At 49.9% G+C, this 14,053-nt stretch overlaps 1 protein-coding gene across 1 annotated transcript in view; it reads right to left on the minus strand.

Moving 5' to 3' along the window:
• Positions 1-456: 456 nt before the first annotated feature.
• The window catches only part of LOC110257533 (uncharacterized), a 50,590-nt gene continuing 36,993 nt past the window's right edge, over positions 457-14,053 (minus strand). The window contains exons 6-8 of the mRNA XM_085005613.1: positions 7,586-8,374; positions 5,888-5,992; positions 457-2,581 (exon numbers count right to left, since the gene is read on the minus strand). Of these exons, the coding sequence (XP_084861739.1) occupies positions 8,344-8,374 (31 nt within the window). The 3' untranslated portion in view covers positions 457-2,581; positions 5,888-5,992; positions 7,586-8,343. The remainder of the gene's footprint in view (positions 2,582-5,887; positions 5,993-7,585; positions 8,375-14,053) is intronic.

Consider the following 14,053-nt stretch of genomic DNA (forward strand, 5'->3'; position numbering starts at 1 on the left):
CTCTTTGTTGGGATCCCCATGTTTCCTTTTCTACGCCTCTAAGCCAAAGCAGGTGCCCTGAAATATCTCAGAAGCCCAAGGAGCGCCCCCGGGCTCTTGGAATGTCCAAGGGTTCTGACTTTATATTTTACGGATACTTGTGCCTTCGCTATGGCAGGACTCCCAGTGCATTTTGTATGTGTGAGCTTTTGGGGGAACGTTCTTTTCATTGCTTTCACCTAAACACATGGAGTCAGAGGGGCAGGGTCTGGCGAAGCCCTGGGCCTCCCTTGGGCCAAACAGCCTGAACCTTTACAACCACTGTTGCCTGAAGCACGGGAGCAGCACCCCAGGGAAATGCAGGGATTCCCATTCCTTTTATTCACGCATCCTTAGGACACTGGCTATTGGCTATCGCAGGGTGTTAAATTTTGTCCCTTGGTGGGGGGAGGTTGAATAAATACTGATCAAGCATTATGATAATTATAAGAACTTTATAGATTCACATCACGAGTGCCCTAGAGAGAATTTCTGCCCTTTGAGATTCCTTCCCCATGCTTAGAACACACTACACCAAAGAGTCAGCTGGGTTTGAATTGCTTAGTTGCCCAAAGGCATTAGTAACTGCAGCATGCTTTTCGAGTGGCATAGGTGTACTTGACATAAATTAAAAGAGCTTTTTATTAAAATAACCAAGAACAAAGAATAAAGCGTATTCATTACAAATAGGATCTGGGGCGTTCCCACTGTGGCGCAGCGGAAATGAATCTGACTAGTATCCGTGAGGATGCAGGTTTGATCCCTGGCCTCGCTCAGTGCGTGAAGGATCCAGAGTTGCTGTGGCTGTGGCGCAGGCTGGCAGCTGTAAGCTCTGATTCAACCCCTAGCCTGGGAACTGAGAGTGAGGCCCTAAAAAGCAAAAAAAAAAAGGATCTGTAGTTGGAGTTAGACCCAAAGAAATGCAAATACTAAGCATAAACCAGTGTCTTCATTGCTAGTACTGTCACCATTTATTTATTTTATTTGTGTTTTTGCCTTTTCTAGGGCCACTTCCCTCAGCAAGATTCCTAGATTAGGGGTCGAATTGGAGCTGTAGCCGCTGGCCTACGCCACAGCCACAGCAATTCGGGATCCGAGCCGTGTCTGCAACCTACTCCACAGCTCACAGCACTGCTGGATCCTTAACCCGCTGAGCAAGGCCAGGGATCGAACCCGCAACCTCATGGTCCCTAGTCGGATTCACTAACCACTGCGCCACGACGGGAACTCCACCCTTTATTTACTTAATCTCGGTCCTCCTTAAGGAGTGCAATTCGTTGGCTCTGAATCTTTTAACCTTCTCAGGTGTTGGCCAAATCTGGTCAGATTTTCCGAGAGTCCTGGTCAGCTGATTTTCTCCAGGCTTGATCTCTGATATTTAATTAAGGACCGCCTCCTGACCCCTTACAACTTCTCAAAAGAAGAATTCACTTTTTTTCTGGGTTTCTTTGCCTCATCCCTGCTGCCTTGCAGAGAGAGAGAAAATTAGACAGCGGTATGAGGTTTCCAGGAGGTTCAAAACTTGCGACTGCCTTTTTCTGAATCAGCAGGAGAATTTTCATCACCTGAATTCCTTTCTCAAGCCTCAGCTCTTTGCTGAGTTTGTTATCACTAATCTCCATTGAAAGGTCGCTTAGCAACCAGGTCCCTGATCAGGTTAGAGTGTAAGCAGACCCCTAAAGTTGCCTGACTCTGCAAACCCTGCTCTCTGGTAGGTACAAAGCAGGCCATCCCAGAACATGACTTTTAAAGTCCTTTTAACCAAAAGGTGACACAGAGACACAAGGTGCTTTCTGCCTGAGCATCCCTCTGTGCTCTGCATGATCCCAGGGGATGCCAAAATAGAAAAGTGCCCAAGGAGCTTGCAGTCACTTGAGGAAGAGTCCCTTGGGAGTCAGATACGAAGCACCATGGCCCGGCAGTCACAGCGCATCGAGTTTAACTCAGCGAGGTGAACTCCCCTGGGTTCAGACCACATGTAAGGGGAGCCTTGCCCTGCAGCTCCCATCTGACTCTGCTGCGAGTCTAACACTCCTGTCAGGGGTCAGGGTCGGTGTTGGTTTGGGTTCTCTCCCAGGTCACAAGTGCGCCTGCTTACAGCTGAGGACACGAGTGTGGGGAGGTGGGCGAACTGGAGTTCAGTAAAGTCACGGAGCGGAGTCATCCGTCAGCGGGCAGGGCGAGGAGGACCAGAGCATCAGGAAAGACCACTGCTGGGCTTCGCTGCATCCTGGTGCGGATTGTTCTCTGGGGAGCTCAGCCTGTTTAATCAGAGGTGTTGGGGAAGGGCCTGGAGAAGCCTTTGGTACGAACAGAGCTTTTCCCCTTAGAAAAGCTGAGCCGAGTTGGTCAATAAAGTCATCCAACGCCGTTCCGATGAACACGGTCTACACTGCGCCTCAGTCCTGAGGCCACAGCTGCGCAGAGGCATGTGTGGAAGCTGCTTGTGGGACGAGGGTAGATAGAAATCGTTAAAGTTTAATGAGTGTTTGCTGTTAAGGCTTCGCTTCATTATCTTATCTATTAAGATGCCCAACGTTCTCCAGCAGAGATAGGTCTCATCCTGTTTGGGAATAATCAGGAGAGAGAAGAATTTAACTGGACTTGGTGTCAAGAGTTGCTGTCCTGGAGTTCCTGTCGTGGCTCAGTGGTTAACGAATCTGACTAGGGACCATGAGGTTGCAGGTTCGATCCCTGGCCTTGCTCAGTGGGTCAAGGATCCGGCGTTGCCGTGAGCTGTGGTATAGGTTGCAGACGTGGCTCGGCTCCTGCGTTGCTGTGGCTCTAAAGTAGGCCGGAGGATACAGCTCCAATTAGACCCCTAGCCTGGGAACCTCCATATGCCACAGGAGCAGCCCTAGAAAAGGCTAAAAGACAGAGAGACAAAAAAAAAAAAAAAAAAAAAAGGAGTTGCTGTCCTGGTGAGGTGACTTAACTCCTTGACAGGGCAGGTCTCTTGAGGAGCCAAAACCCGCTCTCTCAGCGTCCTCACCCTTCCCTCTTGGGCTCCTCCACCCCCAGTGCCAGGGCAAGCAGGTGCATGTCTCGCCCAGGCTGTGTCCTGGCTGCCTGTGCTTTAGGAGGAATCCTTGCTGAGCACCGTGCTATGTGTTCAGCCTCACTCTACCCCGTTTACTCTGCATCTTAATCCTATGAGCAGAGGTTAGTACTTTTGCTCCCATTTTACAGATGGGGACCCAGAGGCACAGAAGGGATGAGGATTTGCCCAGGATCCCACAGCTAGAGGCTGACAGAAGCAAGTGCTCCCCACACTCAATCTCGGTCTCCCTAATACAGCCACCTGCCATGGTTCTGACTCATTCCACACGGTGTTACCCTCTGGCTTCACAGTTGGGTGCCTGAGACCACTGAGAATCTCAGGCAGGGCTAAGAGGGTCTGAAGAATTGTGGGACGGTGTCTCATTCTGCAGAATTGATCAAGAAACGGACAAAAGCAGAAAATAAGAAATCGACAAGCGTTGTAGATTATATGAGTCAGCGAGAGTTGCCAAAACAGAAGTACCAAGGCCTGGGTGGGTTAAATACAGAAATTTATATTCTCACAGTTCTGGAGGCTGGACGTCTAAGAGCAAGGTGCTGGCAGGGTAGATGTCTGGCAAGAACTACAGACGGGCGCCTTCTGGCTGTGTCCTCAGGTGGCCTCTTCTCTGTGTGCCTGTATTCTGGTGTCTCTCCCTCCTATAAGGACACCCATTCTGTTGGCTCAGGGCCTCGCTCTTATGACCTTATTTAACTTGAATAACCTACTTAAAGGTCCAGTCTCCAAAGACAGTCACATTAGGGGTTGGGGCTTTAACATATGAATTTCGAGAGGCTGCAATCCAGACTAAACATAGATTATTCAAAGCTCTTGGTCACTCCTTCAGCAGCTCCCACAGTGTGGGACACAGTCAGCTGAAGGCCAGGTGTCAGCCCCTCTTTGCATGACTTGGGGACCAGAGACTGCTCCCTGGAAACTACAACCCCGAGAGATCACTGCCCCACTGAGAATCCAATAAAGGCTTTTTATAGAATATTGCTACAGAGTCCCGCAGCTCTATAAAACCCAACATTTATGTACAGTTTTCACTGCAGCTAAAGGGTTTACCTTTACCATTTCCGGAGACTGAAGCCCCAGCCCCTTACCTGGTCAACGTTTCTATCAACATTGGTTTTTTTTTGAGTCCTCATGGCTGTCTAGGGTTCCAGAGGGCTATGTTCTTCCCATATATGAAACTGACATTATCCCTGGAAGAGTTTTTCCAACAAAAAGAATGGCTTTGCAAGAAGCCATGTATATCTTGGTAAACAGGCTCCTTAAAAAAAAAAAAAAAAGTGCCCTGATTTGAAGAGTGTGCCAGTTTCCATGGTGTAAATATTCCCACCCTAACAGGTTTCACGCTATCAGTGGTTTAAAAAGCAGCTCAGGGAGTTCCCGTTGTGGTGCAGCAGAAATGAATCTGACTAGTATCCATGAGGATGCAGGCTTGATCCCTGGCTTCGCTCAGTGGCTTAAGGATCCAGTGTTGCTGTAAGCTGTGGTGTAGGTCGCAGGTGAGGCTTGGATCTGGCATTGCCATGGCTGTGGGGTAAGCTGGCAGGTATAACTCTGTTTTGACCCCTAGCCTGAGAACTTCCATATGCCATGGGTGTGGCTCTAAAAAAAAAAAAGTGTTTTCATAAAAAAACTTAAAAAAATAAAAAGCAGCTCACAAAGCTCCTGAGTAGTTCACACTTGGCCAACAGGAGCCAGTGTGAGTCTGCTCCAGCACACCACAGCTTTCTCTGTTCCTGGCCCCAGAAGCTGCTGTTTTGTAGATTTTAATCAGAAGTACCTCTGAACTCTTGGTCAAGGTGAGGTTGCCTGGCCCCTCTAGGACCCAATTCCACAATCATTTCCAGTGTCATCATGCTGTAAACCCCTGAGCACAGACCCACATCCATCTAATACATGCTTCTGCTGAACCTTCCCAACTTAGAAGAATCACCCGTTTGCTGGAGATCAGTCACCCCACTGGCCATGGGAGTTCTCATGGGCCCTTGCTCTGCCTGGGAAAAGTCAAAAGTTCACCAAGAGCAATTCAGGGCCAGATTGATGGCAGGCGTAAGGGCAGCCCCAGCACGTGGTAGCCACTGAATGTTTGTAATTCCAAGTTCATGGTCATGAAGTGGCATTTCAGAGGAAAACAGATCTGGGAGCAACTGGGCTTGGAGGTAACACACTCCACCAAATTAAATATAATGAGAATTGCAGCAAGCTTTGGCCCTGCGACCTGACAGCTTCCAGAGCGACCCGCCTGGGGAGGAAGGGATGTGCCTCTGCGGCTCTGTCAGGGCAGGCTTGGTGGGGAGGGAAGAAGGAAGAGCCAAAGGGCCTCTCCATCCCCTGCCCCAGGCAGGGTCTCCTCCTCTCCCTCCCTCTGTACTCTGCTCTCCAGACTGTTTGCTTTTTAGGGCTATACCCGAGGCATATGGACGTTCTCAGGCTAGGGGACCAATCAGGGCTGCAGCTGCCGGCCTACGCCACAGCCATAGTAACATGGGATCTAAACCGCATCTGTGACTTACACCGAACTTGTGGCAATGCAGGATCCTTAACCCACAGAGCGGGACCAGGGACCTAACCTGCATCCTCATGGATAGTCGTCAGGTTTGTAACCCTCCGAGCCACAGTGGAAACTCCTCTACTGCCCTATTTTTCTTTTATATGCTGACTGTATGGACAATCACTTCTGTAAGTGGAACCTACCTTTCCTGGGGCAATAGAAAGACTGAATTGTAAACAGTACCCCTGGGTCCTCCTCTCCTTTCTAGAGCTTCTCTGAGCTCAGGGGAGGGGAGGGACAGATGACGCCACATGTCCACTTACCCTTGGGGTCCCTGCCAGTGTCATCCATAACATGACGGCATCTGAAACATCAATAATGAGTTGTCCTTTTTCTTATACTCCCACCATCTCTAGTCACACATAGGCCTATTTGGGGGAAGAAATGAAATTAATTGCTGTTGAACATATGCCAAATCCTGGGTTAGATATTTTATAAATACTATTTCCAGGAGTTCCCGTCGTGTCATGGCACAGTGGTTAACGAACCTGACTAGGAACCATGAGGTTTGCGCGTTTGATCCCTAGCCTTGCTCAGTGGGTTAAGGATCCAGCATTGCCGTGAGCTGTGGTGTAGGTGGCAGACACGGCTCGGATCCTGCATTGCTGTGGCTCTGGTGTAGGCCAGTGGCTATGGCTCCGATTAGACCCCTAGCCTGGGAATCTCCATATGCCACAAGAGTGGCCCTAGAAAAGGCAAAAAGACAAAAAAACAAAAAACAAAAACAAAACTATTTCCAAACCTCAGGATAAGAGCATGAGATAGAAATCACAGCTACCATTTTACTGAAGCTAGAAAAGTTATGGGTTTGCTCAAGGTCAGTCAGTGTTAAGAGTCCAGCCTGGGTCTTTTTGACTCTAAAGCCGTGCCATGTTATATAAAACACTGCACCAGCCAGCACAAAATTAGGTTGTGTTGCAGTCATGAGCAACTCTCATCTTAATGGCTTCTACCAACCAAGTTTTACTTTATCCTCGCATGTGATGCCTTATTGACATGCATCACAGTTGGCTAGGGGCTCTGCCTCATCGTCCCCAAGGACCCAGGCTGCAGACAGAACAGCCACGGGACTGATGCCAGTTCCCATGGTAGAGGGAGAGGCGTTCTGCAGGATCCAAAACCGGCAATTCAATGGCCCGGCGTTGAAGTGACACGTGTCCCTTCTATTCACAACTTACTGGCCAGAATATCACATGAAGAGTCCAAAGCACAAGGGGGAGGATGTGCTGACCCACTGGACAGCAGAGAACGAAAAGTACATAGCAAGTCGCATTAAAACCTGCTGCAAGTGTCCGGCACAGGACTTGGCACCTGCATGCTCAATAACCATTACTTTGCACCCCCCCCTTCCCCAACCACGAACAGATTATGGTGAAATGATGCCCTTTTTTGGATTAAGAGACTGGCGAGATGAACAGGCCCTTCCTTTAGGGCTTTCTTCAATACTTTCTTTATTGGGCGGCAGCTGAATCATAGGAGGCTGGCAGCAATCCGCATCTGGATCAGATTGTTCTGGGACCTGGGTCTCTAGTGACTTGATATCTGACTATGTATCAAGAGTCTCCACCAGTCAAGCTCAAATGCCATGCTGCAGGTGACAGACGACACTCAAAGGCATGACACACGACACCCTTCCATGGGCAGCCACCATGTAGCTCAGGGCTACAAGCTATCCCTGGCTGGCAGCTGTAACTCCACCCCTTCTTCCACACAGGGAGGCATATCTGAATGCAAGTAAGTGACAGAGGTCTCATCGTAGAGATACATTGAATCTGTTCTAATAAAAAAAAAATGCATCAATCACTTGAGAACCTCAATAGTTCATCATTAATAGTAAATGCCAATGACACACCTCACAACTGCTCTAGACATGCAGCGTGTCGGGACGCCACCGTGGAAGAACTGCTGGTCAAGATGATGTCAGACCAACACCTTGTGAAATGAAAAATCGTGTCAATTACCTGGCTGTTTTAGCCACATGGTGCCAAGGAATTGATTGGAGAGAACATTTTGTCCACACTCACTGAACTGGCTAGTGGTCTTGGCACTGTGTAGACCCAGTCTGAGTATTAAGACTGTGAGCATGATACCATAACATGGACCGTCAGACCGAAAGGAATCTCCCAAGACAATGTGCACACATTCCGCTCATGTTCCGGGTGAGGAAACTAAGGTACAGCAAGATGAAAAGATGTGCCGAGGACACGCTGTGCCATTGTTAACTATTGTTTTAGAAGAGCGATACATGTGGGCACATCTTCACCCACAGCATTTTTAACATTTTCTGTAGCTATTTCAGAACCAAGACGCTCAACCGGATGGCATTGCATACTTTCTAAAAGTAGACAAGAATTTGAGAAACACCCCGTGGTGCAATTGTTCGTTGCTTAAACTTGCTGCTGACTCATTTGCCTTCCACGTCTTTACCAACATGGTCGTGGCATCCGTCATTTACATTGGCTCTTTTCCCCACCGGGTCCCATGCTCCCGGCTGGGCTGGGAAACAGGATGTAGTGACGTCACCTCTGTGAGTCCTCATTGGTTGGTGGGCGGGGCTCAAAGGTGAGGACCCCGCGGGACGTCCTTGGCACAGGGGTAGTAGGCCTCTTGTCCTTCAGCCTGAAATAAGCCACCTGTTGCTCAGGGCTACAGGCAATCCTGGAAGGAAGGCTGGCTGTTTAGGGCCGAATGGATCTCTGGAACAAGGAGGCAAAGGGTTTCAGGCTTCGTCTTTTAAGGACAAATACCACCTGCAAACAAACAACTCCTGTTGGCTGCACTGCAAGTGTTGGGGGCAAGTCCCATCCAGAAACAGCCCTGGATCGGATTCTCCACACTCCCGCTTAATGGTGAATTGTACTTTTTCACTCACTTGGGGTTCCTGCCCCTGGAAGGGCTTTTAGGTTGAAACAGGGGACTTGTGGGGTTTCTTTATGCCTTTCTCAAGTCTACTTCAGAGCCTGGATGGCTGTTCCAGGGCCTGGCGGGGGGAAGGAACTCCAGAGACGTCCCGAATGACCCTAGGGCTGAGGCAGAGTCAGTGGCCAAGATCTAGGCTGTCCACTGTCATTGCCCAGTTCAGGATTTTGGCAGCTCTTCTAACCCCACAGGCCCAGATGCAGGAGGCAGCCCTTGGCATGGACAGAAAGCGCTTAGGCTCAGGTCCAAAAAGTCAGCCCTTTCCCCCAGATGGGGCACGTGGGACTGCCCCTCCCCCAAACAACGCACCCCTTTCCTACTCCTGTGGGTTTGAGTGGCTTAGAGAAGTATTTGGAGTTGGGTGGGGATAGGAGCACAGGGAAGATGGGACAGTAGGGTGATATCCTGTGACAATTCTCCCCTTAACCCACACCACATAAGAGGTGGAGGAAGAGGACCACAGCATGAGAGGGATTCTGGGTCACAGCAGGTACCCCCTTCTCTCCTGTTCTGTTCGTTTGTTTTGGTTTGGTTTTTGTTTTGTTTTGTTTCATTTTTTGCTTTTTAGGGCCCCACTCATGGCATATGGAGGTTCCCAGGCTAGGGGTCTAATCAGAGCAGTAGCCACTGGCCTACACCAGAGCCACAGCAACTCGGGATCCCAGCCACATCTGCGACCCACACCACTCATGGGAACACCAGATCCTTAACCCACTGAATGGGGCCAAGGATCAAACTTGCATCCTCATGGGTACTAGTCCGGTTCGTTACCACTGAGCCACAACTGGAACTCCCTCTCCTGGTTTCGCTGGATTGTTGAAAAGACGTCGTGCAAAGTCTTGCCCTTTCCAGTCCTTACTGCTGGCTCTGGTACAAACCTGCAGACACACACATCACTCCACCTTATAACACACATACTGGGCGTTCCTTCTGGGCCACTAGGTTCAGATTCCGGAACACCCTATTGGGAGAAGACTTAATGGCTGGAGAATTTAAGACTTTAAGAGATGGATTTACAATGAGATCCTGCCATGTAGTCTTGGGAACTATGTCTTGATACTTACATTGAAACACAACAATGGGAGGAAAAAGTATGTATACATGTATGTGTAACTTGGTCCCCAAGCTGTAGAGCAGGAAAAATAAATAAATAAATAAAAAGGAAATAAATAAATAAATAAATTTAGAAAAAAAGACTTAAAGTCTTAAATGGAGACGAGAGTTAGGAAAAGAAAGATCAGGAATGAACTAGGGAAATCCCTTAGAACTGGTCTTATGTTTGGAAAAGAACTCACTCCCAGAGCATCCGCATAAAGACTATTCCAGGGCATATCACATCCACACCTGTGGAAGTGTGACTATTCCAGGGCATATCACATCCACACCTGTGGAAGTAGCTTCAGCCAAGCTACTGAGCAATTCAGCAACACGAGTACCACTGGGAAGGCACGCTCTCAAGGGTGGCAGCACCATTTCTAGGGATGTGCCCTGGAGGAATAAGTTCAAATCTGTTCACTGCAGAATCATTTGTGACAGTGAAAAATTGGAAACAAACTTGAATGCCCAAGAGTAGGTGAGTGAATGAACTGTGGTCTATCTGCAAAGTTTAAGGTTATTCATCAGTTAAAATGAGGGCACTAGATCTCCCCCCATCAGCATGAGTAGATCCTGGAAACATAATGTTAGGTGGAAAAAAAAAAATGCAATTTCCAGAATGCTAGGTTCGGTGTGACAATACTTATGTGAATTAAGAGGCACTCAAAGCCTTGTGAGGTATAATTTATGAGTAATTCATATGAAGTAAAGTAGGACCACATGTATGAAAAGAACATCCATCCATTTCAGGAGGGGCGTGTCAGTGCTGGAGGAAGGAAAAGGGGTGCAGAGGGGACTTTGCCGAATTTGTAAAGTTTATTCCACGAATCTGATATGAATGTGGCAGAACGTTAACATTTGCTATTCCTTGGAGTAGACGCAGGCTTTTGTTATATTACACCTTGTATTTTTCTGTGTATTTGAAATATGTCAAAATTGGACAAAGAAAATTCCTGTGGCGTTTTGCACCCATTTACATGAGCTAAGGTGGGTATGGTACTGTGATTTTCCATTTTTTTTTTTTTTTTTTTTTTTTGGTCATGCCCATGGCATGTGGGAGTTCCTGGGCCAGGGAGCAAACCTGAGCCACAGCAGTGACAACACCAGATCCTTAACCCACTGTTCCTTAATCAAGGGAACTCCTGATTTTCCATTTTCATCTGGTCTTTAAAAGAAACTTTTTGGGATGTCCCTTCCTTGTGTCTCTAACTAAGTGCTTGTGCATTTGCTGTTGTTGTGGAAGTAGCGTTAAAAGGGGCCTTTTTCCAGCCAGTTATTCTGAGCCTCCTGATCTCATTCAGCGACCTGGAGAAACCACGACTCTCCAAGCAGATTGCACTCAACCTCCTTGGCACCTCTTCAGTCTGGGGGCTGGAGTCTCACCTCCGCCCCGGAGGGCTTCCTGCTAAATGCCTGCTGCCCCTCTGCCTGGAGTCTGGTTTCCTTTCTCTCTCCTTCTTTACCTTTCCCGAAGTCTCCTAGTGAAACCCTGCTCCTCGGCCACCCCTTCTCTATCGCAGTCCCAAGATTTGTGATTCCACCTGCGCTGACCCACTGGATACTTCTCAAACCTGAGCGTGCCTGAGCATCGCCTGGAAAGCTTAGTAAAACCCAGACTGCTGGGCCCCATCCCCAGAGTTTCTGATTCAGTAGGTCTGGATGGGGCTCCGTGGTGTGCTGGAAGCTGTTCTCTGAAAGGAAAATAGGCACTGATTTGTTGTGTTTGCCGGTGTAAATATCCCCACCTTGGCTGATTTCAGGCCCCCGTGTGACTTCACTAAGTGGAGTTGGGGAGATGTGCACTTCAGGTTTGCCCAAGGGGATGCAAACCATCTCAGCACACCCTTGGTGCTGGAACCCGAAAACGTGCATTTCTGATAAGATCCCAGGGAGTTCCGATTGGGGCTCAGTGGAAACAAACCTGACTGGTATCCATGAGGATGCGGGTTCGATCCCTGGCCTCACTCGGTGGGTTAAGGATCTGGCATTGCTATGAGCTGTGATGTAGGTCGCAGACTCAGCTCAGATGCCCTAGTTGCTGTGGCTGTGGCTGTGGCTGTGGCCAGCAGCTACAACGCTGATTCGACCCCTAGCTTGGGATCTTCCATATGCTGCAGGTGTGGCCCTAAAAATTAAGAAAAAAAAAAAAGATCCCAGGTAATGCTGAAGCTGCTGGCCCAGGGCCCATGCTTCCAGAACCACAGACCTGGACAGGTGAGCACAGGACTGTGGGGGTGTGAATGACTCTGCAACTTTCACCTTAAAAATCCCACCTCCTGGAGTTGCCTCTGTGGTGCCATGGGTTAAGGATCCCGAGTTGCCACAGCTGTGGCGTAGGTTGAAGCTGCGGCTCAGATTTGATCCCTGGACCAAGGACTTCCATATGCTGCAGGTGCAGAAAAAAAAAAAAAAAAAAAATCCCATCTCCTTACATGGAGCCGCAGATGAGATTTCCTGCTCCCAGCGAAAGGCAGCTTTATGCCCTGGGGACTTGCTTGGGCTGCACTGCAGATAAAACAAGCCCAGGGAGCAGTGTGAGGAGGTGCTATGGCCTGGATGTCCTGACCCCCTACCCTGAAAGCCCCCTGCCCAGAGACCGCTAACCATGTGGCTCCCAGCTCCTGCAACAGCCTGCTGCCCCTCCCCAGCCCCAGGCCCTACAGCTAAGGAACAGAGAACCACGGGGTGGGTGCATGCTAGTCCCTGGCGGCTCTTGAAGGGGGTGTCTCGGGGTGTCCTTAGCAGAAGAAGCCTTAGATGCTGGGAAAGAAAGAAGGGGAGGAAATGGGAAAGGAGGAATAAGAAAAGAAAAGGACAGAGAGAGGGAGGTGGAGAGAAGAGAGGCTGATGGTGGGGGCTCAGCAACTCCCCGGGGCTCGGGCTACACCCAGTCTAAGCACAAATGAAAGCCCCAAATGACGAGTGTCCACCCCCTCCGGGTGAAAGGACGGCTCTCCTCTGGGAGCGCCGTGGTCCTCCGGCTGTCACTCCCCCAGGCCCAGCCTCGATGAGGCCACCCCTGGGGAGAACAAGAGAGGCTCTGTAGGCTCTGCTGGGAGGAGAAAGCTCATCCCCGGGGGAGAAAGGCAGGATTAACACGCAGCGGTGTTGCCACACACTCTCGCCCGATGTTATCAAGTCGGTATACAGGATTATATGTCATCAGGATTACAGGGTGTAACAACTTCAGGTGCGCTTGACATTTCTATTCAAACTGTGCTTTGGGTCAACCTATAGGTTTCATTGCTGGTAATTTCTCTGACTCTTTCCCTCCAGAGCTCGGTGTTCTGTCTCAGCCTGGTCCCCACGCCCCTCCTGCACTCTCACAGCTCCCACATTTCAGGACAGCAGGTGTGGCTGGGCCTGGAGGGGAGGGGTGGGGACCAGAGAGGAGAAATCCTGCTTTCTTTCCTCTTTTGGATGGAGAAGCCGAGGTCCGAAGGAGGATGGGGACTGGTGCAGGGACACTCCATCACCCTGGGGCGCCTTGCCCAGGTGCTGCTGGGGCACCTTGAATAGCCAGAGAGGGGAACACTGGCTGCCTGGAGAGACGGCCAGGGATCGAACTCGCACCACAGTTGTAACCAGAGCCACAGCAGTGACAATGCTGGACCCTTAACCTGATGGGCCACCAGGGAACTCCTTCCCTTCCTTTCTTGCCATCTACCCTCCCCCTCCTCCCTCTCCCTAAGACTCAGCTTTTGCCCCGCCGGCTCTGGAAGCAGCTGTGTTCCTCCCCATAGCTTCAACCCCCTCACAATCTGGGCCACCATACCCAGGCTCTGCACACCTCCTGTCTGTTAGGGTAGGGGGTGTGCACCGCGGCTGGTTTCCATCAAACAGCTCACTGCCAAGTGAGTACATACACACACGGCACTGTCCAGGCAGCCAAGCAGATAGTTCCCAGAGCTGACACCCCTAGACTCAGAGCTGGGCGCCTTCTCCTCCAGGGCCCTGATCGCTCACTGTGCCCACGGTGACTCCTCTCCACACCCGCAAGACGGGCATCATAACCCCAGGTTACAGGTGAGGACACTGAGGGGTTCACAGAGAGGATAAAGGGCTTTCCTGAGGTCACACAGCTCATACAGGAAGGATCTGAGAGCTGAATCCAGATCTGATTGATTCTGAAATTCAGGTTCTTTCCATTAACATCGGGAACAAGAGCCCCGTCTGAATCCTCCCTCTCCCCAGGCCCTGGAGAAGGAAAGGGACTGGCGCAGGGGTCAATCCCTTTCCTGGGAACAGCTTCCCTAGGGGGCAGGGATCTGAGTTGCAGCCTGGGGGGCTCAGATGAAGGACCAGGGACAGACAAATGCCAGGACATGGACCCAGAAACTCATGTTGAAAGTTCCAGGCCTATGGGAGTTCCCGTCGTGGCTCAGTGAAAATGAATCTGACTAGGATCCATGAGG

The sequence above is a fragment of the Sus scrofa genome, chromosome 18 (genome assembly GCF_054392235.1).
Source record: "Sus scrofa isolate SSC_HxYL_T2T_F1_AM1 chromosome 18, Sscrofa_HxYL_maternal_Yorkshire_Landrace_v2.0, whole genome shotgun sequence".
Classification (NCBI taxonomy): domain Eukaryota; kingdom Metazoa; phylum Chordata; class Mammalia; order Artiodactyla; family Suidae; genus Sus; species Sus scrofa.